The sequence below is a fragment of the Lepus europaeus genome, chromosome 5 (genome assembly GCF_033115175.1).
Source record: "Lepus europaeus isolate LE1 chromosome 5, mLepTim1.pri, whole genome shotgun sequence".
In the NCBI taxonomy this organism is placed as follows: domain Eukaryota; kingdom Metazoa; phylum Chordata; class Mammalia; order Lagomorpha; family Leporidae; genus Lepus; species Lepus europaeus.
Genome location: NC_084831.1, coordinates 141,419,507 through 141,443,869, shown reverse-complemented (window position 1 = coordinate 141,443,869; position 24,363 = coordinate 141,419,507). Strand labels below are relative to the sequence as shown.

General features: G+C 47.3%; 1 protein-coding gene across 4 annotated transcripts in view; it reads left to right on the top strand.

Moving 5' to 3' along the window:
• XRCC2 (X-ray repair cross complementing 2) overlaps window positions 1–23,198 on the top strand; it is a 169,183-nt gene extending 145,985 nt beyond the window's left edge. The window contains exons 5-8 of one of the 4 annotated variants that reach the window (XR_009865977.1): window positions 2,955–3,029; window positions 12,123–12,209; window positions 15,933–16,015; window positions 23,087–23,198. Coding sequence is in view for 3 of the 4 variants with exons in the window: in XM_062192892.1 (XP_062048876.1) it covers window positions 2,955–3,029; window positions 12,123–12,177 (130 nt within the window). In the remaining variant the exon portion in view is untranslated. Of the gene's footprint in view, window positions 1–2,954; window positions 3,030–12,122; window positions 12,234–15,932; window positions 16,016–23,086 lie in introns of those variants that run through there. The other 3 variants (XM_062192893.1, XM_062192894.1, XM_062192892.1) reach the window with 3 other exon arrangements.
• Window positions 23,199–24,363: the final 1,165 nt, after the last annotated feature.

The window sequence follows — 24,363 nt, the reverse complement described above, 5'->3', positions numbered from 1 at the left end:
TCACATAAAGTAGAAGTAGGAAGCTGTTAACTTGGCATTTCATTAAAAAAAAAAAAAAAGACATATATCACCAACTTTGGAATTTTGCTAAGGATATGTTCAGGTTACATCTATCTGTGGCAGTTTTCTAATCATTTGGGCCAATCACAGATTGATTAAACCAATCAATTGGCCTGCATTGTGTAACTGTTATGCCAATGAATGTAATGCTGGCATCCCATAAGCGCATTAGTTGAAGTCCCAGCCACTCCACTTCTGATCCAGCTCTCTGCTAATGAGCCTAGGAATACAGCAAAAGGTGGCCAAAGTCCTTGGGTCTCTACACCCACATGGGAGAGCCGGACGAAGTCTGGCCGAGCCCTGGCCATTATGGCCATTTGGGATGTGAACCAGCAGATGGAAGATCTGTGTCTGTCTATTCTCCTTCTCTCTGTTTTGTAACTCTGCCTTTCAAATACATAAAATAATCTTTACAAAACAAAAGCCAATCAATTAATGAATATTAAAGAATAGTCAATAGATACAAGGTACTGAGTTTATGCCTATGGAGACTGCTTATCTTTCAGATTCAAATTACTATTTATGAGAGGCAGAGTTACAGAGAGGGAGAAGGAGACAGAGAAGTCTTCCATCCATTGGTTCACTCCCCAAATGGCTGCAGCAGCCGGGACTGGGCCAGACTGAAGCCAGGAGCCAGGAGCTTCTTCTGGGTCTCCCACGTGGGTGCAGGGGCCCAAGGACTTGGGCCATCTTCTGCTGCTTTCCCAGGTGCATTAGCAGGGAGCTGGATCAGAAGTGGAGCATCTGGAACTCGAACTAGCACCCATGCTGGGATGCTGGCACTGCAGATGGTGGCATAACCTGCTGTGCCTCAGTGTTACCACAAAGGAGAAATCCTAACATTTCCAGGGCTCTTCCAAGAGACAATATCGACTCCTGAGTTGGTCTCTATGACTCAGGGTTTTCGGTTAAGACAGAAGGAAGAGAGAGAATAGTTGGTAGCCAAGACTGAGACTCAGGCTCTGGAGCCAGATGGTCCAGCTGGGGCACTAACTAGCTGTAGGGCTTTAGGCAAAACACTTAATGTGATCATGCCTCAATGTCATTTGCAAAATTGGAGAAATAAAGTATCTACCTCTTAGGTTGTCCTGCGATATAAAGTGCTTGGAGTAGTGCTCAGCCAAGGAAAACATTTGTAAATGTAAGCCATTATTATTAGCAAATAAATAAGAATTAATCTGAATCCAAGGCAGCTTAGTTTGAATAAACAAATAAAAGTCACAAGGAAGAGAAGTAAATAAAACAACTTGTTTACTCATCTAAGTGGTTCGCATGCTTTGCTTCCTTCTGCCAGAACCCAATAACATTTAAATCATAAGTGCATAAGCTAAAAACAATCAAGGGTCTTGTTCTGAGTGTGACCCATAAACCCAGTCATTCATCCAGCAGGCAGAAAGCAAATGGCAATGGGCAAGTTTGTTTGACTTCTCGAAGGTCTCAGTTTCTTCCACTACAAAATGAGAAATTGTACTGTTTTATCTTGAATACTTCCCAAGCTCCAACTTGCTGTGCATGTATTATTGCTGGCTATCCCCATCACCATAGAGGTAAGGCAACTCCCAAGCTTATGATTAGAGAACTTTAGATTCCAAGATCTTAAAGAAATGAAGAAAAGAAAAGAATAACCAAAAATCCAGAATGCTAAGTTTTGCTTTGATCGCTAGGACTTTGTCCAGATGACTCTGTGACTAGTCTCCCAGCAGTTGAACATGGTACTTTAAATCACACCGAGGCTTAACATGATGGTGCTGGTGAGTGGATTTATTTGGAGTCTTCAGTACTGTCAACTAGGGCTGCCGCAGCTCACCAAGATGAACAATAGGAAGGTGAGGTGTGTCTCTAACAAAGAGATCCTGGGATCTGGCCAAACCCAGAAGGCTGTGGCCAAAAGAGAGCCAAGGTTGAAGTTAAAGTCAGGCAATGATGGCTTAAAAGTCCTTAAAGTCATAAGAACGAGGTTGAGGTGCAGAAATATTAGTGTTAACCTGTGAGTGGTACACAGGCCATTGGCATGTGTCAACAAAGCAGGCTACAGTGGGAAACTAAAGAGAAACACTAATTCAAAAAAAGGGCGATTCTGAAGCACATCCCAGGCCCACGTAGATGTGTCCTCTGACCTCCTTCCATGTCAGATACAATCTAAAGACTCAGCCAGCAGCATGATTATGATCCAAGGCAACAACACAGTGGCATTTAGAATTGGAAATTATGTGGACTGAAAAATAGGATCAGACCATTACTGCTTTGCAGAGTAGGAGTGACGTGTTCGGTGGCATCACCTACAGTGAGCAGTCCCACAGCAAAGAACTCCCTGAAGCCTAAGTACAGTAGTAAGCAGAGCAGGCCCAGGGAGCCCAAGGCGAGAAAGAGTCAAGAGCCGTGAGTGGATTTGAAGCTCTGCACATAAAAGTCAAAGGTGAGGGGCCGACGCCATGACATAGTGGGTAAAGCCACCGCCTGAAGTGCTGGCATCTCATACGGTTTGAGTCCCGGCTGCTCCACTTCCACTCCAGCTCTCTACTGTGGCCTGGGAAAGCAGTCGAAGATGGCCTAAGTCCCTGAGCCCCTGCGCCCACATGGGAGACCCAGAGGAAGCTCCTGGCTTTGGATCGGCACAGCTCCAGCCATTGTGGCCATCTGAGGAGTAAACCAGCAGATGGAAAATCTCTCTCTCTCTCTCTCTCTCTCTCTCTCTCTCTCTCTTTGTCTCTGCTCTCTGTGTAACTCTGACTTTCAAATAAATAAATCTTTTAAAAAAAAGTCAAGGATGAAAAGCTAAAACTTCAGAGCATTCATTTGTTTTACTCATACAATAACGGTTTACTGAACACCTTCCATGGTGTGTAGGTGTAAGTAGTCCAATGACAAAATGTACATTGCTTTTGCTTTCACAGGAATTCGAAGATTGGGGAATTGCCTATAATGATGGAAGATCATTTTCTAAAGATAGGAAACTATGATAAATTGTGGTGAGTGCTTCGATTCAAATTCACAGATTGGCAGGGCAGGCATTTAGCAGTAAAACACCTCGGGGAGTGTCTCAGCTCTGTATCTACTCCTGATTCCAGCTTCCTGCTATTGCAGACTCTGGGAGGCATCAGTGATGGCTCCAGTAGTTGAGGTCCAGCCATCCATGTGAGAGACCTGGATTGAGTTTCCAACTCTTGGCTTCAGCTTCAGCCCAGCCTGGGTTGTTGTGGGCATTTAGGGAGTGAACAAGTAATAGGAGGTGTGTCTGTCTCTCTCTGCCTCACAAGTAAATAATAAATAAGTCTTTGTAAAGTTAAAAGTTAGAACTCAAAAAGCAGAAAACATTAAATGAAAGTAGTAGGAAGAGGGCCGGCGCCGTGGTTCACTTGGCTAATCCTCCGCCTTCGGCCCCGGAATCCCATATGGGCACCGGGTTCTAGTCCCAGTTGCTCCTCTTCCAGTCCAGCTCTCTGCTGTGGCCGGGGAAGGCAGTGGAGGATGGCCCAAGTGCTTGGGTGCCTGCACCCACGTGGGAGACCAGGAAGAAGCACCTGGCTCCTTGCTTTTGATCGGCATAGCTCCATAGTAGTGGCCATTTGGGGGGTGAACCAACGGAAGGAAGACCTTTCTCTCTGTCTCTCCCTCTCACTGTCTGTAACTCTACCTGTCAAATAAATAAATAAATAAACAAATCTTTAAAAAAAAAAAAAGAAAGTAGGAGGAAGAAAATAAGACAGATAAGAGCATACAGTAATGAAATACAAAACAAACATAAAATAGAGAAGATTAACAAAGCCAGAAATTGCAAGAAAACCTGAAATTGATTCTTTAAAAACTTTGTTAGATTGACCCATCTGTGATGAGACTGCTTCAGAAAAAAAGAGGGAGGAGGCACTGGGAAAACATATTTGGAATGAAAATGGAGACATCATTACAGATCTTGCAGACATTTAAAAGATGGGAGTATATTTTAAGTAATTGTACATGAAAGGTTTGAATATTTTGACTAAAAAAAAGAAAAACCTGACACATATACACACAAACAACAGAACACCTGAATAGTCTTATAACTTTGAAGAAGCGGAATCTTTAATTTAATCTCTCCCTCAAAGGACAGGCCAAGCTTAGTTGACTTTTCCTGTGAATTCTAACATGAAAGGAAGAAATAAAATCAATTTCACATAAATCCTCCCAGAGAAGTGAAAAAGAATACATTCCTCTACTTATTATATGAGACTATCATAACTGTGCCAAAACTTGTCAAGGATATTACATGGAAAAATTAGATTATATGCCAATATCATTCATAAACATACATGTAAAAATGCCAAATAAGATTTTGCCAAACTAGTTCTAAAAATGTGTAAAACATCTAATGCATCACAACCAATATGAATGTGTGCTATGAATGTTAACTAAGTTTACCAAAAACCAGTGTAATTCAGCATTTAACAAAATTAAAGAGAAAATTATATTATTTTAATAGATGCATTAAAGTGTTTGATAAAATTAACTATTCAAGGAGACGCATTGTCACACAGAAGGCTAAGCTGCCACTTGCAATGCCATCATACTGTATCAGAGCACTAATTCAAGTCCTGGCTGCTCTGCTTCGGATCCAGTTTCCTGTGTCTGGGAAGCCAGAGAAGATGGCTCAATTACTCAGGCCTCTGCCACCCATGTGGGAGAACAGGATGGAATGCCTGGTTCCTGGCTTTGGCCTGGCCCAGACCTGGCTGTTGGGGGCATTGGGAGGTGAACCAGCACAAAAACTATGTGGATGCACATATACTTAACAGAGAAATATTGAAAATTTCCCTCAGAAGTTAGGAATGAGGAAAGATGCTCATTATCACCACTTCTATTCAGCATTGCTCTGGAACTAGTGATGGTGGCCTGATATGAGTGGGTGTTTGAAAATGGTCTTTCCCTTCCTTCCTTCCTTCCTTCCTTCCTTCCTTCCTTCCTTCCTTCCTCCCTCCCTCCCTCCCTCCTTCCTTTCTTCTTTTCTTTTTCTCTCTCTCTCTCTATTTCTCTCCTTCTTTCTTTCTCTTTCTCTCCTTTCTCTTTCTCTCTTCCTTTCTCTCTTTCTCTCTCTCTTTCTTTCCCTTCTTCCTTTTTCCTTTTTCTTTTCCTTTCTTTTTTTTAACAGACAGGTTTGGACCAAGCCAAAGCCAGGAGCCTGGAACTCCATTCTAGTCTTCCACATAGGTAGCAGTTTGAGTCATCTTCTGCTGCTTTCCCAGGCACATTAGCAGGGAGCTGAATCGGAAACATCTGCCTGGACTTGAACTGGCAGTGTTACAAGCAATGACTTAACCCGTTGTGCTATAACTCCTGCTCCGAGGGCCGGCACTATGGTGAAGTACCAGCATCGCATATGGGCATTGGTTCAAGTCCCGGCTGCTCCACTTCCTATTCAGCTTCCTGCTAATGCATCTGGGAAAGCAGCAGAAGATGACCCAAGTGCTGGGGCCCCTGCACCCATGTGGGAGATCTGGCAGAAGCTCCTGGCTTCAGCCTGGCCCTGCTCTGGTAATGTGGACATTTTGTGGGTGAACCAGTGGATGGAAGATCTCTCTCTTTCTCTGTCTCTCCTCTCTCTCTCTCTCTCTCTGTCAAATAAGTAAATAAGATTAAAAAAAACAAAAAACCTGTTCTGCAAGTGGTATTTCTAATAAGGATTCCTAGTTCCAACAATGACAAAGTTTAGCTGAACTATTAGAACAGGTAGCTGAAAGAGAAAGGAGGTGAGGGCTGGAAACCCTGGGAAGGGATCCTTATGCTAGGATTTCTGCTAGGATTTCATAATTGCTCAGATGGGCACAGCCTTCTGTAAGTATGGAAGCAGGACCAGGCTTTGGGACGGTAGCATAGAGGAAGATAGATAAAAACAAAACCAAAAGGCAAACCCCTCGAAAAGCAAGGGGGGTTTCATAGAAGAGAGATATGTAATGATTTGAAAAAGCTGGTGGTAACAAAGAACCAAGAGAATACTGGTCTCAAGTCCTTGTTACTTGGGGTTTACTGGAACAAACCACCTCCACTCAACACAGCATTGCAAGGAGTGTCTCATTAGCACCTGCTACAGTGCCTGGCACAAAGCGGATTTCAGTAAATGCTAGCTAAAAGGCACCAAAGAGAGGGGTGGTGGTGCACAGCGGCACCGAGGGAGGGGAAGCACACACCCTGAGAGTGGGCTGCGGAGCTTAACATCCCGGAACTAGAGAGGGCAGATGGGAAGCATAGTGTCATCACCCGGCCTAACACTAGATTCCTGGAAGGTTCAGACTCTTTTGGGTTTTGTCTTTTTTTTTTTTTTTTTAAGATTCAATTATTTGGAAGTCAGAGTTACACAGAGAGAGGAGAGGCAGAGAGAGAGAGGAGAGAGGTCTTCCTTCCGATGGTTCACTCCCCCAGATGGCCAGAGCTGTGCTGATCTGAAGCCAGGAGCCAAGAACTTCTTCCGGATCTCCCACGCAGGTGCAGGGGCCCAAGGACTTGGGCCATCTTCTTCTGCTTTCCCAGGCCACAGCTGGATTGGAAGAGGAGCAGCCGGGTCTCGAACCAGCGCCCATATGGGATGCCAGCACTTCAGGCCAGGGCGTTAACCCATTGCGCCACATTGCCGGCCCCTCGGGTTTTGTCTTGACAAGTGTCATCAGGGCCAGATTCTGACCCAGGGGAGCTGGTGAGGACCCATATGTTTCAGTCGACTGTCGGTCTGCAGTGTGTATTTCAGGAATGTCTTTTATAACCCTTTCATCTTTTCACTTGCGTTACCATGATCCCGATTCCGGCCTTCATGGTTTCTTTCTTGGACTGCAGATTCTGCTGTTTTTTCCTGCTTCCATGTCATTTCTTATGTGCTACGCAGAATTAATTTCCCATCATCCTGCCCCAGTCTTCAGTGACTCCCAACCCAAGAGAGTCAAATCTGGAGATGGGCGTTTGGCACGGCGGTTAAGACACTGCTTAGGAAGCCTGCATCCCCTATTGGAGCGCCTGGTTCAAGCACAGGTCCTGCTTCCTCTCCAGCTTCCTGCTAATGCACACCCTGGGAGGAACTAGGTGACACTCAAGTACGAGGGTCCCCGCTACCCATGTGGGACATGTGGATCAAGTTCTAGGCCCCTGGTTTTTGCCTGGCCCAGTACTGGCTGTTGCAGGCATTAGGAGAGAACCAGCAGATGTAAGATCTCTCTCTCTCTCTCTCTCTCTCTCTCTCTCTCTCTGTCTCTCTGCCTTTCAAATAAAATGAAAATACATAAAGTTAAGTCTCCTTACTTTAAGGTCAAGACCTTCCTTCTACACCATGCGGATAATATTTTTATATATCACTTCCTACTCTTTACAAATACATTTCTTATTTTATTTTTGTTCATACTGTTGTTCATGCTGTTCCTTCTCTCCAGAATGCGCACTCTCTCTCTTTCTAAGATTTATTTATTTATTTGAAACACAGAGTTACAGAGAGGCAGAAGCAGAGAGAGAGAGAGAGTTTTCCATCCACTGGTTCACTGTCCAAATGGCCGCAATAGCCAGAGCTGTGTTGATCCAAAGCCAGGAGCCAGGAGCTTCTTCTGGGTCTCTCATGCAGGTGCAGGGGCCAGGGGCTTGGGCCATCTTCTACTGCTTTTCCAGGCACACTATCAGGGAGCTGGATGGGAAGTGGAGCAACTAGGTCTCGAACCAGTGCCCGTATGGGATGCTAGCACTGCAGTGGAGGCTTTAACTGCTATGCCGCAGTGCTGCCCCCCCCCACACACTTTCTCTCTCATTCTGTTTCCCACTCTATCTCCTGCCCGTGCTTCTTGTTGTGTTCTCTTCCTATCTCAGCAAGATTATGAAGCCCTGCATCCCTGACACACACACCCAGGAGGTTAAATCGGAAATATTTCACCTTGAGGCAGGCTTCAAGTGTGGCACAGCTTGTAATGCAGGCATCCCATGTAGGCACTGGTTTGAGTCCCAGCTGCTCCACTTCCAATCCAGCTCCCTAATAGTGCGCCTGGGCAGTCAGTGGAAGATGACCCATGTGCTTCGGCCCCTGCCATCCACGTGGGAGACCTGAATGAGTTTCCAGGCTCCTGGCTTTGACCTGGCTCAGCCCTGGCATTTGCAGCCATTTGGAAGAGTGAACCAGCAGAGGGAAGATCTTTCTGTCTCTGCCTCTCACTCTCTGTCTGTAACTCTGCCTTTCAAATAGATAAGTAAACCTTAAAAAAAAAGAAAGAAAGAAAGAAAGAAAGAAAGAAAGAAAGAAAGAAAGAAAGAAAGAAAGAAAGAAGAAGAAAAGAAAAAATATCTAACCTCTGCCATGTATAGGCTGTAGCTAGAGGAGGCCTTTGGTCTCCGCCATGATAGGTGGTAAGCCTTGTTGCTGGACTGAGGGTTCTAGAGAGAGCCAGGGCAGCAGAAGGCAGCTGGGGCTCAGGGCGTAAATATTTCAGTCTTTTACCAGGGAGCTTCGTCGTGCCAATCAGCCGAGCATCTGTGCCTCACTCATCTTCCTGCACTCAGCCTCTTCTGGCAACTTCCAAATAGTGTTTATGGCCTCCCCTTGTGGCATCCAGCCCATTCTGTCTTGTGGATAAGTGGAGCACACTGGGTCCTCCCTTTGGCCCTCCCTAAGACTATGCCTTAGAAGACCCGCCTGCTCGTCTCTGTACTCTCCGCTGCGTCGTAGACGTGGCCGATTCTCCACGTGTTTGCTCCTTTGAACCGAGGAAGGGGAAATTGTTCTAGTTTCAATTGTCAACAAACTCAGGTTCCTAAGGAAAAAGGAAAAGATAAATAATTGTTAATGAATGCCTGCTCCTAAATGTTGTTTCATTTTGTTCCTGCAATAAACCTGGAAGGTCGACATCCTTTCCCCATTGTACAAATGAGTAACTCCAGACTTCGGGTAATTAGGCAAGTGCTGGGTTACTCCGCTGGAAGTGGCAGAGAGGAGGTGACCATCCAGTTTGTCTCACTCCAAACTCATTTTTGCCTTTTAAAAGCTGGTGTGCCCCCTCTAAACGGCAATTCTTTTATTTACTCTGTGGCTCAAACCAGAGATTATATGAAATTTCCATGATTAATCTAGCAGCTCTGTTCAGAATGTGCTGGTGTGTGTGTGTTGAAGGTGCGTGGGTGAGAACATTGCCCACGTGGGTCTGGTGACCTACATGTGAATTCACAATGGGTTCAGCAGGGCAATATCTTTTATTTGGTTCTTTCAATTCTTTTTACCACCATTTTCCTTTTCACTAACTCAGTTACTTCCGAGGGGCTTCTTTTGAAAGAGATCTCTTTCTGAGTCTTTGCAAAAGGAACAATTTCAGCACAGCCAAAAAAGTATAAAGGGAAACTATTTTAATGTTTTAATCCGTGCCATTATTAGCTCTCCTTGCATCAGCTTCTTCTAATTATGCAGAAGTGCATACGTCTGACAGAGTGCCTGGCCCTGACTCATGACTTACTAATGAGATCATATTTTTCATTACAATTCCAAAATCCCATCAATCTTTTCTTAATTATTTTTAAGTGAATTTGCTGCTTTAGAAAGGAAAGGGCGTATGTGGCACTAGCAGGAACTAAGAAAGTTTCATGCGATTTCAATTTCAGAAACTTTGTTGGCAGGATGGCCCGTGACTGTTGCCAGTGTTAATAAATCAAATTTCGATGTCTAGGAACGGGTTTAATGCCACAGCCCCCTCCCCACCCCACCCCCCAGCCCCCGGCAGCCTCTGCCATGTCCCAGAACTCGCTCTCAGATTCAGTAATCAGAACTTCAGCATTGCCACAGACAAGCGCCTTCCAGATCTCTCTGCCAACACATCTTAGAGGCGTTGGAATAACCAGGGATAACATTCAAAATGTTTAACAACGGTACTCGCTGTCACACTGAAGTGGGGCCTGGGACCCCAGCCCTGGCAGACTTGCTCCTCCAGCAGCGGCTCTTCAGAAGCCCCAGGCGGTTCCTAGAGAGGGCCCAGAGCAGACAGATTTTGGGGGTTGTGGGAGATGAACCAGCATCTATTCAATGACTGCTAGAGACAGGGGCGTACTTAAGTATTTTAATACGCAGTGTAATACAGGCATCTAGCAGCACGCACCCCACCTATTGCCACCCAGCATCCCAGGAAGTGCTAGCTCCTGAATCTGGATTCAAAGCTCCTTTTTTCCTTAAAGTTTCTAAAATACAGTTTTTTAAAAAATCTTTACTTTTATTTATTTGAAAAGTATAGTGACAGAGAAAGAGAGAAGGAAAAGGGATTTTTTCTCCTTCACTAATTTATTTCACAAATACCTGCACAGCCAAGGTTGGGCCAGGCAGAAGCCAGGAGCACAAAGCTCCATCCAGGTCACCCACATGCGTGGCAGGAACCCATGCACTTGGGCCAGCGTCTGCTGCCTCCCAGGGTGTACATTAACAGGAAGCTGGGGTGGAAATGGGGCGGGACTGGACTCCAGGCACTCCTATATGGGATATGAGTGTCCCAGGGGTCTCTTAACAGCTGCACCATGATACCCACTCCTCAAGTCTCCTTTTTGGTCATAGAGACGGTGTTGTTGGTGGTGTTTTTTTTTTTTTTTTTTCCCTCAATCTTTTCCAACATTCTGGGTGAACTTTCCTAGTAGCATCACACCTGAAATGTGCTTGCAGTCACCTTCCACCCCCTTTACAAGTTGCTGGCTGCCATAGAAAGTGGTCCTCTCCCCTGGTCCTCATGCAGTTTACCTTGTAAACAGTCACTTGTCTCCGGGGCATGTCAGTGAGGGGGGAAAGCGAGGTAGCAGTGAATTTTGTCTTCCTTGTTCTGGTTGGGCTTTGTTCTCCATTGTAACTTTGGCATTGTCCCCATGAAATCTAGGACTTCAAAAAATGAAACTCTAGTTATCTTATTACAAATTTAAATGGCTTAATTTAAACATATATTTTTTAAAATTTAAAGCAGATGTTTCATGTCAACATCAGTTTTGTAGTTCTTGCAAGTTCTAGTAACCCCTTGTAAACAAGAATGAAAGAAGTCAAATCTGCCAGCTGAAAGGGCCCTTCACCGAGCCAGGGCCAGCCAGGCAGGATACTGCACTAGCTTCAAGGCACTCTCATTCAGAGTCCCCTTGAGCCCCTGATCTTGGCAGTGCTACTTCATTATTATTAATTATTATTATTATTATTATTATTAAGAGAGACAGAGAGAGAGAGAGATCCTCCGGCTACTGGATCACTACTGGGCTAGGCCAATGCCAGAAGCTTACAACTCAATCCAGGTGTCCCAAGTGGGCAACACAGACCCAACTGCTTGAGCCATCACCTGCTTTGGCAGCTCTACTTTGAGCTACTGCAACATCGACCTCTTGCCTTTATTACGCTTTGTACCTAAACTGGAGTTGGGAAGTGATGGCCTTCTCCATCCCCCACTGAATACTCAGTTCTGTTTTTAGAGGTGTAATAGGCTGGCAGGGTCTAGCACCCTGACAGGGAAGCCGGTTATCACAGGAGAGGCCCTGCCTCTGTCCCCTACCATGAAAGCAGAAACGAGCCCAGGAAGTAGAAATGTGACCCATCACCTCCTGGTGACGTCATGGCGGGGCCCAGGAGCCACACTCTCAGATTCTGTGTGCCAGCCCCAGCCTCCGAGGCCCTGCCTCCCAGGTCTGTGTACTGTAATAACTAAGTCAGCTGGAAAAAGAAGCCTGAAGAAAAGAGTAAGGAACACCAGAACATGGGGGCAGCTGGGGCCAGCACAGAGCCCACAGCGAGGCATAAAGGGCCATTGTGCCGGCGCTCCTCGGCCTGCCGCCGAGGTCTTGGCACCCCCGAGTCGGAGGAGCCGGCAATGATCTGCTTTCTCTGAGGGCGATCCTTGGATCCCAGCTGAATAAAGGACAACTTGGAATGAGGTGGGGGAGACACAGCAGGGAGAGGGGAGACAGGCAGAGCCAAGAGAAGAGCCGGGGCAGGCCTGAGGCGAAGGCAGCCACCTTTACCTTTTGCCAGCGCCCTCATCCCCCACAACAGTGAGAGCCAATCCAGAGCAAACAGGAAGAGCAACTCTTCAAATAACCGATCACCGATTATAAGAAGCGTGTTCCTGCAGGAAAGAGAAGAATGGGAAGACTTCGGACGCGTTGCCTTACTGGTCCCAATCGTGAGGCCATGATTGCGAGGCTGTGCCATTCACTGTGTAAGAGCGAGCATGGAATGGGGAAGTGGAAATTCAACCTCTGAGGGGATGTCGGGGGTGGGGATTTAAAAAAAATTTTTTTAACATCTTGAATAACAAAAACAATTGCTCCTCAACTTCTTGGTTTGGTTGTTACTCCCTGCCTTCTCTCTGCTCATTTCTAGGGAAGACAGAATAAAGCCAGGAACTGTGCCTTGAAAGGGAGATTTGTTCAGAATGAAACTTCCTGAGGAAGATACGGAGCTCGGAGTCAGGGGATCTGGGGGAAGCTGTTGCCTGGTAGCTCCTCTCCCTGTACTCTCACCTTGGTCTCGGACCTCCAGGAGGAGGCCCTGGGGCCGCCGTGCAGCCTCTTGTGCCTTTCCCAGGGAAAATGCAATTCATCCTAGGCCTTTGGTTTGCCCAAGAACAAGTTGGGGGATGGGAAGACTGGTACTAGCAAAAAAAAAAAAGTGTTAGTAAGAAGGAGTTGGCAGTGCTAAATGGAGAAAGGTTCCAGCAGCTTAATCCATCTTGAACAGAATCATTAATCAGGTGCAAAACTCCTAAAAGGAGCAAAACTAGGACCAGCTCTTTCCAAAGGCAGCCGGCCAATTCCCCCCTCTCACATTCTCTTTTCCAAATCCTTAGTGTCTTTGTATAAGGGCTGATCCAAGCCAGCTAGTCAAGAGCCACCTGTTCTTGTGCCCTCCCATTTCCCTGACCTCGGAAGTGAGAGGAGAAATGATGGGAACCCCGGGCAGCTGCTTCGACCCCCTCCCCCACAATCAGGCAGCCCAGTTCTAGGAATTGGGCCAGAGCCTGGCAGATGAGGTACTCTCTGTGAGAAGTGCTTTTGTAAGCACATTAACTCTTTCCTTCATTGAGCGATTCTCTCACTTAACTGAAGATGAAGGCAGGCCTAAGAGGGACCTCACAGGTCAAGCCCTGTCCACACCTAACTGTTCCAGCCTAGGCTGACCTGCTCAAGGCCCTGACAAAGGTGGCTCAAGGTCATGGCAGAGGTTACTAGCAGAGGCATGGCAGCCAGCCTCCAAGGTGACCCCTGATGGTTCCTGCCACCGTGTGTGCACTCCCTTGGAGTTCCTCTTCACCAGAGATGGCCTGAGAGATGCTGCAGAGGTGTGAGACTGCCAGGGCTAGGTCATACAAGACATGGAAGCTCCCCACTACCTTGCTCTCTCTTTGCTACCACATCACAAGGCCACTCAAGCAGCCCTGTGATGAAAACAGCCCTCCCACCAACAGTCCCTGGGGACACCTGCATCCTGTATCAGAGGCTTAGGTTTGAGTCCCAGCTCCACTTTTGATTCTGGCTTCCTACTAATGCACCCTGGGAGGGAGGCAGCAGTTGATGGCTCAGTTACTTGGGTCTCTGCCACCCATGTGGGAGACTCAGATTGGGTTTCTGGAGCCTGGTTTCAGTTTTGCCCAATCCTGGCTGTCATGGGCATGTGGGGAGTGAACCAGTGGATGGAAGATATCTGTCATTTTATCTCTGTCTCTCTCAAATAAAATGAAAGATGATAAAGCACTAAAAAAATTTTTTGAAAAGAAAATCTCGCACAGTAAATTCTGTTGGCAGCCTTGAGCTCTCCAGGGCACAAACTCAAGAGAGGCTGGGTCACATCAAGAACAGAGTCTTGAGCTGTTAGGAACCAGGCTGGTGTTTTCTCAAGTCTCTCAGTGTGAGGGCTACATAAAAGTATTTGTGCCTAAATTGTGTGGTTCTCATGAGCAAAGGTTAAATTCTGGTTGAGAAGAGAGCAAAGAGAAGCTTGACTAAAGTTTTATCAAGCAGAGTTTCTGTCAACAATTCTGAGCCACTGTGCTTTAGGGCAGTTGACTTTGCAGCAATAGATAACCACACACAGTAACAAAATAAAAGCAGATTCCCAGAGTCCCTGCCTTCGCTTTTTCTATTACACCAGGTGGCTCTCCTTCAGGAGGTAAGGCGGGAGCGGGCTGCCCTTGTCATGTGGCCAGGTGCTTTATGTTACAAGGACTAACAAGGCTTCGGCAAAATATGCAAGATAGAAATCCTCACTGTGGGTACAGAAGCAAACAGACTTCTTGACTTAACTTGGCAGTCTCTTTCCTCACCATGAATGCGTCCCCAGATGAAATCCCTCTGAGCAGGCACGTATTCCCATGACGGAAAGCAGTGACGTGCAAGAGGCATGGTCGGAGCTGCTCATCTAACCGCCTTGCAGAGCACTTCCCAGCCGTCAGGCAGGCCTGGAGACCACTCTGCCCTCCAGGAGTAGAGTCCTACACAGGGAACAGCCTCCTGTTGAGATGAGGGTTTAGAATAAGAGCTAGGGCCCATCATGTACTATGTGAATTCCTTTACCTACTTTTCAAACTGTTTTGTCCCAGCTAAGCCGAAGGCCTCCAGGAGCACTTGTAGCTATTGAATGCATGTAAGTGTGAGGAAAGGCAGAGGCTTGCAACACCATAGTCCTGTACAGACAGGGCAAGGTGTCAGCAATGAGATATTCTCAACACAGCCGCTCTCAGGGACTTCATCTTCTCTCAAGTTGTTGTGGACAGTGTGTGCCTCCTCTTGAAGACAGCCGAACCACTGACCAATGCCATTGGGATGACAGTCAGCCCTGGAGGTGGTCATTTTTCTCAAAGTCCAATCCTAGGCCCCTCCACAACCCCTTAAAACTCATAAACATCCTTAGCCATCGACCATCAAGGAAGAGACAGTGGTGGTCAGACAGCTTGGGAAGGAAGTGCCTTCCTCAGCACGAGTATCACTTTCTTTTAGAAGTGCTTAAAATGGAAGCTGTGGTAAAAGGAAGGTTCTGTGAATTTTGGTTCACAGCCTTTGTGGGAAAAACCAAGGAACTAATATTCTGGCTGCTTCTCATTTCAGCTTCCTTGCACCTTTATTTTAGGTGCAAATTACCCAAGTGATTGGCAATTTTTCTCAGAAGCCATAGATAATACGTCAGTAGTGGAAGAATTAAACTTCAGAGACAAAAGATTAAATTAATTTTTAAGATCTCCAAATGAGCTCTTAAAAATGAAATGGCTCAAAAATACATTGAAATCAATGTTAGATGTCAAAAATAATTGAAGTACAGACAGTAAGGAAGAGCACCTTTATCCTGGAGGTTCACTCTTGGGTTAGGCTCAGCCTCACCATTCAAAAACTACAGATCTGGGGTGAGCACTGTGGCATAGTGGGTAAAGCTGCCTTCTACAGTGTTGGCATCCCATGTGGGCACTGGTTCAAGTCCTGGCTACTCTGCTTTAAATCCAGCTCCCTGCTAATGTGCCTGGGAAAGCAGTGGAAGATTTCCCAAGCCCCTGAGCCTCTACACACATGCAGGAGACCCAAAAGAAGCTTCTGGCTCCTGGCTTCAGATCAGCCTGGCTCCCATCATTGCAGCCAACTGGGGAGTGAACCAGCAGATGGAAGATTCTTTCTCTCTCTGTCTCTGTCTCTACCTCTCTGTAACTCTGTCTTTCAAATAAATAAATCTTTTTTTAAAAATTCAACAAGATGTCATTTTTTCAAAAAGTATATATGTATATAAATATAAATTTGTCAGTCAGTCATTGGTCAGGCTTGCATCTGGTTCTCAGTGTAGCCTGGGTTTGTTGGAGGGGTCAGGAATTCCAAGATCCTTTCAGAGATGACAAAAGGTCAAACTATTTTCATACTAATATTAAAGTTATCTTTGCCTTTTCCATTTTATTCTCTCACAGGTGTACAGAAGAACCATCCAGAAGCTATGCATGGTGTCCAACGATCTAATAATAAGCCAGGCATTAAAGGGATGTGCAAAAGTGTAAGCAATGTCGCTTTCTCACTGATTTTTTTTTCTCTTGGGAAACACAGTTATTTGTCATAAAAATTAGGGTATAAAATGGGTTTATTATTATTATTATTATTATTATTATTATTTTGACAGGCAGAGTGGACAGTGAGAGAGAGAGAGACAGAGAGAAAGGTCTTCCTTTGCTGTTGGTTCACCCTCCAAGGGCCGCTGTGGCCGGCGCACCGCGCTGATCCAAAGGCAGGAGCCAGGTGCTTCTCCTGGTCTCCCATGCGGGTGCAGGGCCCAAGCACCTGGGCCATCCTCCACTGCCTTCCCGGGCCACAGCAGAGAGCTGGCCTGGAAGAGGGGCAGCCGGGACAGAATCCGGCACCCTGACGGGAACTAGAACCCGGTGTGCCGGCGCCGCAAGGCAAAGGATTAGCCTATTGAGCCATGGCGCCAGCCAGATGGGTTTATTATTTATCTTATTTTTAAAAAAATTCGTAGGCGTGGGGCTGGCATTGTGGTGTAAAGGGTAAAAGCTGCCACCAGTAACACCAGTGTCCCATATGGACACCAGTTTGTGTCCTGCCTGCTCTGCTTCTGATCCAGCTCCCTGCTAATGGCCCAAGTGCTTGAGCACCTGCAACCCATGTGGGAGACCCAGAAGCAGCTTCTGGCTCCTGGCTTCGGCGTGGCCCAGCCCTGGTTGGTTGTTATGGCCATTTGGGGAGTGAACCAGCAGATGGAAGATTCCTCTCTCTCTTTCTCTCTCTCTCTCTCTCTGCCCCTCTTCCTCTTTGTGTCACTCTGCCTTTCAAATATATTTTTAGAGTGCACAGTGTCCTGAGAGCAAGGCTGAGAAGTGCTGCTTTAGTGCAGCGTCCTCCCAGCGTCTCCCACCGCAGCCACACTCCTGGCCCTGTCCTCCTGCCTCGACTCCCGCTGAGTGCACTTGGCCCCATGTCTCATCCCTGCCCCTGCAAGGTGCATCCACCGCTTGCTGTCACCACGCCAGGCTAAGGGAACCAAGGCTTCTCTCGTGCAGGGTGTCTGCAGGACATTATAAGCAGGCAGAAGCAATCAGAGCAATAAAGTGATTGCAGATCTAATAAGTATGAGGAAGGAAGGGGTCAGGCGCTAGGATACGGAATGGGAGGGGATTCACTGAAGAGAGTGTGTCTGGGCAGTTCAGCATACAGACCCAGGGAGGAGCAGTCCTGGAGGAAGAGGGCCCGGTGGAAAGGAAGGCTTGCGTGTGGAGACGGGGGCTAAGCAGAAGCCTGGCCTCACAGCACCCTTGAGGGTGCCTCCTACTGTCCCATCCCCAGTTCTAGTCAGGAGCCCTTCAATTTGCCCAGGTCACGTTGGCCAACTCATTATACAAGTCTCCTATTGTTCTTCAAATGTGGATTTCTAGGCCCTATAGATCTGATTCCTGCCTACCCTGGATCCAATCTCACACTCTTTCTCTCCATATTCCCTCAGTGCTGACTCTGATGCTTTGTTTTAATTCCAAGTGCCAAGTGCCCTCTCACCACAGGGCCATTGCACATGCTGTTCCCAGAAAGTTTCCTCAGCTCTTCTCTATAGGTTGTCTAATTAAAAGCATTAGCTGGGGCTGGTGCTGTGGCATAGCAGGTAAAGCCACCGTGTGCAGTGCCGGAACACCATATGGGCACCAGTTAGAGTGCCGGCTGCTGGAATTCCAATCCAGCTCTCTGCTATGGCCTGGGAAAGCAGTAGAAGATGGCCCAGATCTTTGGGCCCCTGCACCCTTGTGGGAGACCCAAAAGAAGCTCCTGACTCCTGGCTTTGGGTCGGCGCAGCTCCAGCTGTTGCAGCCATTTGGGGAGTGAACCAGTGGATGGAAGACCTCTCTCTTTCTCTCTGTCTCTGCCCCTGCCTCTCTATAAATCTGCCTTTCAAATAAATAAATAAATAAAAGTTTTTTAAAGATTTATTTATTTGAAAGTCGGAGTTACACAGAGAGAGGGAAGGCAGAGAACGAGAGAAAGAGAGGTCTTCCATCCGATGGTTCACTCCCCAATTGGCTGCAACAGCCGGAGCTGGGCCAATCTGAAGCCAGAAACCAGGAGCCAGGAGCTTCTTCTGGGTCTCCCACATGGGTGCAGGGGCCCAAGGACTTGGGCCATCTTCTACTGCTTTCCCAGGCCATAGCAGAGAGCTGGATTGGAAGAAGAGCAGCCAGGACTAGAACTGGCGCCGATATGGGATGCTGGCACTTCAGGCCAGGGCGTTAACCTGCTGCGTCACAGTGCCAGCCCCTAAATAAATGTTTAAAAAAAAAAAAAAAAAAAAGCCTTTATCTAACACTCAGACAAGTCCAGGCGCTGTAACACCAACTACAGCCCTTAATACAGCATACTTTGTCCTTTGTAACACATAGTTGCTGTTTTATAACACACCCTTTAACATGTTTTCTATTTATGTATTTGTATCATCATGAAACCAGTATGTCCAAGCTTCTGTAGGGCAGGTCTGATGTCTTTTTTGCTTACCACCATGTCCTGCATCACGCAGATGGTGTCTGGTATGTACTCAATGCTGAGTATATACTTACTAGATAAATAAATAAATGAAAAACATTTTTGAAGATTCTTTTACAATAAATCCACTCTTGCAGCTCCACTTCACATCCAGTTCCCTGCTAATGCATCCGAGAAGGCAGCAGAAGACAGCCCAGGTTCTTGGGCCCCTGCCCGGACATGGGAGACCCGGACGGTTAGACCTAGTGATCTACATAAAAAAAAAATTATTTATTTGAAAACCAGAATTTCAGAGAGACAGAGACAGAAAAAGAGAGAGAATTTTCCATCCTCTGTTTTACTTCTCAAAAAGCCACAATAGCCAGGGCTGAGCCAGGCTGAAGCCAGGAGCCAGGAGCTTCGTCTGGGTCTCCCACGCGGGTGCAGGGGCCCAAGTACTCGGGCCATCCTCCACTGCTTTCCCAGGCCCACTAGCAGGCAGCTGGATGGGAATGCGAGCAGGGCTGACTGAACCAGCAGCGCCCTTATGGGATGCTGGCACTGCAGGCAGCGGCTTAGCCCGTTCTGGGTGTTCCTGAAGAAGGGGATCCTCACTTGGGGAGACACAGTTTCAGGCCAGGTCCTCCCGGCTGGATGATGACCCGACCCCGGGAGCTCACGCTGAGCCTCCTCTAGACCACGCTGTCTTTGAGCGGCGTGGGGCGGGGACTCAGGTGTCCAGGATTCAGAGAGGGGCCCTCTCCAGGAAGCACCTGCGAGACAGGTGGCTCAGCAGGCTGTGGAAGGAGACGGCACTGAGCGCGGCTGGGACTTCAGGAAGTCTTGACTGACCCACAGCTGCAGGACCGAGCGGCCAAGAGGGCCAGGGGCAGCCTCGGCGCCAGTGTCAGTGCCTGTGCGGGTACAGGATGGCAGACCCCCTGGGCAATCTGCTCCCCATCAGTCAAAGCCCAAACCCTCCGCTAAATTTATTTTTTGTCTTTTGTGTCACCTGTGGCTATCCTTAGCATATTACTGTAATTCATGGATCCCTTCAGTCTGGATTCTGGCTCTACTTCCTTTTAACTGCACAAAGTGAGGGGCAGAGCTGCCTCAGCAGGCAGTGAGAGCCCGAAGGCCGCGCCTGCGCCCGCGCTGCTGCTGGTGCGTTAGTGAGCCGTAAGTCTCCTGTCTAGCGCGCCGCTCCGCCACTCCGCCAGGGAACCTCCCTCCTCCCCATCTCCGCCTCGCACTGCTACCACGGCCTCCTCAACCAAGGCCAGCATCAGCCACCACCAGAGAACAAGCGCCAGCACCCAAGGAGAGAAACTGCAAGGGAAGCGTGCACGTGCCTAGGGGATGGCGTTCACAGTGCGGGGAGCTGGGCGGCAGGACGATGCTCCCGGGCGTCCCCCCACCCCGCCCTCCGCCCCGGCCCCAGACAGGCGGCCCCCGAAGGCGTGCATGTGCTCATTCAGCCTGCAAGTTTGGGGCTGGGATTACATGTATGAACTTTGGGTTCACCCGGCCTGGGTGAATCCCAGCTGCCATCATTCATGAGCTGTGTAGTCTTGGCCAAGTTCCTTAACCTCTGCTTCAGTTTCTTATCCGTAAAATGGGAATAACCACAGAACGTTTCTAATTGGGCTGTTAAGATTAAATTAGCTGTGGCACAGGGGGTTAAAGCCCTGGCCTGAAGCGCCAGCATCCCATATGGGTGCCGGTTCAAGTCCCCACTGCTCCACTTCCGATCCAGCTCTCTGCTATGGCCTGGGAAAGCAGCAGAAGATGGCCCAAGTCCTTGGGCCCCTGCACCAGTGTGGGAGACCCTGAAGAAGCTCCTGACTCCTGGCTTCGGATCAGCCCAGCTGTGGCCGTTGTGGCCATCTAGGGAGTGAAGCAGCGGATGGAAGATCTCTCTGTCTCTACCTCTCTCTGCAACTCTTTCAAATAAATAATTCTTTTTTTAAAAGATTATTTTAGTTGATAAATTTAAAGAGGGGCAGGTGCTGTGGCACAGGTTAATCTTCTGCCTGTGGCGCCAGCATCCCATATGGGTGCTGGTTTTAGGCCTTGCTGCTCCTCTTCCAATCCAGCTCTCTGCAATGACCTGGGAAAGCAGTAGAAGATGGCCCCAGTCCTTGGGCCCTGCATCCATGTGGGAGACCCAGAAGTGAAGAAACTCCTGGGTCCTGGCTTCTGATTGGCTCAGCTCTTGCTGTTGTGGCCATTTGGAGAGTGATGGAAGATCTTTCTCTCTGTCTCTCTCTCTCACTGTCTGTAACTCTACCTCTCATATAAATAAATAAAATCTTTTTTAAAAAAGTTAATTTAAGACATTGCCTGCAATTAATGATGATGATGAAAATGTGCTCTCCAGGGGCCGGCCCTGTGGCACAGTGGGTTAACCCTCTGCCTGTGTTCGAGACCTGGCTGCTCCACTTCCAATCCAGCTCTCTGCTGTGGCCTGGGAAAGCCGTAGAAGATGGCTCAAGTCCTTGGGCCCCTGCACCCGGAATAAGTTCCTGGCTCCTGGCTTCGGATTGGCACAATTCCGGCTGTTGTGGCCAATTGGGGAGTGAACTAGTGGATGGAAGACTTTCTCTCTCTCTGCCTCTCCTGTCTCTCTGTGTAACTCTGACTTTCAAATAAATAAATAAATCTTTAAAAAAAAAAAAAAAAGAAAATATGCTCTCCAAAAATAAGACAAATTTCACACACACAAATATGCAACTGCATTTCCTGTGCACTGTAGTCACCTAAATGTATATTCTCTGTTTACTAAGCAGTTTACACACTCATTATCTTCTCCATTCTAAGACATTTTTCTCATATATGTGCTTTACATTTTTTCCCCTTTTTAAAAAAAGGCTATTTTGGCTGGCGCCGCAGCTCACTAGGCTAATCCTCCACCTTGTGGCGCCGGCACACCGGGTTCTAGTCCCGGTCGGGGTGCCAGATTCTGTCCCGGTTGCCCCTCTTCCAGGCCAGCTCTCTGCTGTGGCCAGGGAGTGCAGTGTAGGATGGCCCAAGTGCTTGGGCCCTGCACCCCATGGGAGACCAGGAGAAGCACCTGGCTCCTGCCATTGGATCAGCGCCGTGTGCCGGCCGCAGCGCGCTACCACGGCGGCCATTGGAGGGTGAACCAACAGCAAAAGGAAGACCTTTCTCTCTGTCTCTCTCTCACTGTCCACTCTGCCTGTCAAAAAAAAAAAAAAAAAAAAGGCTATTTTTTCTTCAGTGGAAAGGCAGATTGTCAGAGAAAGAGAGAGGGAGGTTCTCCATGCACTGATTCACTCTCCAGTTGTCTACAAGAGGCAGGGCTGGACCAGGCCAAGGCCAGGAGTCTAGAAACTCCATGCAGGCCTCCCACATGGGTGGCAGGATCCAAGTACTTGAGCCACCATCTGCTGCCTCCCAGGGTGTGCATTAGTAGGAAGCTGGATCAGAACAGAGGCAAGACTCAATCCCAAGCACTGAGATCCGAGACGCCAGCGTCTCCACAGCAGAAGGGCCCACTGCACTGCACACCTCCTTCTTTCCTGTTTGTGTTCCCTTGAGTAGAGATGTGAAATGACTCAAATTGGAATAGAAACAAAGATTTCAAAGTTTTCTGATGACCCTCATTGGTGTTATTTGCTATGTTCTAATATATGCTTGGTGATTGAAGAAATTTTGCTTTTGGCTTCAAATTTTCAAATACAAAATAACATATGACTCCACACATTGTCATTGGAGAAGATTTCAAATATACCACAAGCCTACAGAAAACAATGGGACTGCCCCCGACCTCTGTCTGTCCTGAGTCCCTGTTCCAAAGGTAATCATGTCCTTCACTTGACGTGGTCCTCGGAATCTACTTTCTGTGTCCTTAAACAAATTTTTCCAAGCTTTGCTTTTTTTTCCCCCATGGCTAAAGCTATCTGTTTACTGTTTTTTAAGTTGGCTTTTCTCCCACCGAACATATACAACCTTCCATATCAGTACATACACACCTATAGATACATATTGTACTGTTTCCAGCAATTATTAATAATTTTGCAATTGTTACTTTAGCCACCTCTCAATTCATAGACATTTGTTTCCAATTTTTGCTGTTGCAAACAAAGCTGTAATAAACATTTGTGTGCATATATATTTGCATCGTTATGTTTTAAATTTTATTTATACCCTGCTTACTACTAAAAAGGATTTAAAATAGCTAAAAATTATTTTCCGAGTTGAATCCAAATCTAAAAGGTGCCAGTTGTGATTTTAGATAACAAAGGGGGAGGGGAACCAAGCTAATGTCAGAAAATTTAGAAGTGAATTAAACTAAAAATGTTAATTTTGAGAGGGTAAAACAGATGGGGTTTTGTAAGATGTGATCCAAAGGTTTCTGGAGACACTTATGTTTGAATTCGAGGATGTAGCATGAGCTTTCTTGGCAGTAGAAATTGAAAGCAAAATGATGTTAAATTGATTTTTTTCCCCAAACAATTACTCCCACCAAATCTTCCTTCACCATTCTATTTTTAAGTGCCAACAAGAACGTTGTACACATTAGAAATAAATGGGTGCTGTCTGATGAAGTTTTTATTTATGTGTATTTTCTCTTTTTTTGCATTTTCAGATTTTTCCTATCTTTTCATTTCTATCGTCAGCACTCTCCTTAATAAGCGTTGTAAGAGCTTGTCTCGTCCTTCACACGAACCAACCAACGTAGAAACAGCAGCAGACCCTACCTTGAGGTTGCTCCCCGTGCAGAGGTACATGACCATGAATGTCCTTGCAAAGGCCAGTGGAGCCGATCCTTCCAAATGTTTCCCCCCAGCCCCCCACTTCCAAACTACCCAGAGAGACGCTTGGTGGGATGTCAGCCTAAGGGGAACTCCTTCAGAGAGTTCTGGAGTTGGTGAGCCAGGTCCACTTACCTGAGGAGATACACAGCAGACATCGGTAACAATGTAGATAGTGGTGTGTTGGGAGACAGTTAATGGGAGGAGAATTGGAAAGAAATCCAATAAAATGTCAAATGAGATCTTAATGCAAAGAGGCAAATAGGCTATTTCAGTATGTGTCCACACTGTTTCAACAACTAGAGTAAACGTTTGCATCCTGTGGGTTTTCTTCTCCTTTTGTTTTTAACTAATTTTTTTAAGATTTTATTTATTTATTTGAGAAGTAGAGTTACAGACAGTGAGAGGAACAGAGAGGTCTTCCTTCCATTGGTTCACTCTCCAAATGACCTTAACGGCCAGAGCTGCACTGATCCGAAGCCAGGAGCCAGGAGCCAGGAGCTTCTTCTGGGTCTCCCACATGGGTGCAGAGGACCAAGGACTTGGGCCATCTTCTACTGCTTTTCCAGGCCATAGCAGAGAGCTGGATTGGAAGAAGAGCAGCCGGGACTAGAACTGGCACCCATATGAGATGCCGGCGCCACAGGCAGAGGATTAACCCACTGCACCGTGGCGCCGGCCCCAGTATTTATTTATTTTGAAAGGCTGGGAGACAGTCAGACATCTCCCATCTGCTGGTTCACTTCCCAAAAGCTTACAAGAGGTGGGTGGGACTGGATCAGGCAAAGCCAGGAGCCAGGAACTCTCGTGGTAGCAGGCCCCCAGGTACTTACACCATCACTTGCCACCTCCCAAGGTGCACATTAGCAGGAAGTTGGCATGGAGGCCGCAGAGCAGACGCCAACATGGGATGCACAGTGTCCGGAGCAGCGGCTCCACTCCCAGGCCAAATGGCCACCCCTTCCCGTGGTCCTTCCTGCTGCCCTCCCCATGCTACACCCCCTGAGTGTGTCCAGAGGGCCCTAGCGGCTCGGTCCCTGCTCTGGGAATTTCTCACCCACCTTGAAACCACAACATTTAGTTACTAGTGGAAGTTGCCTCTTATTCTTAA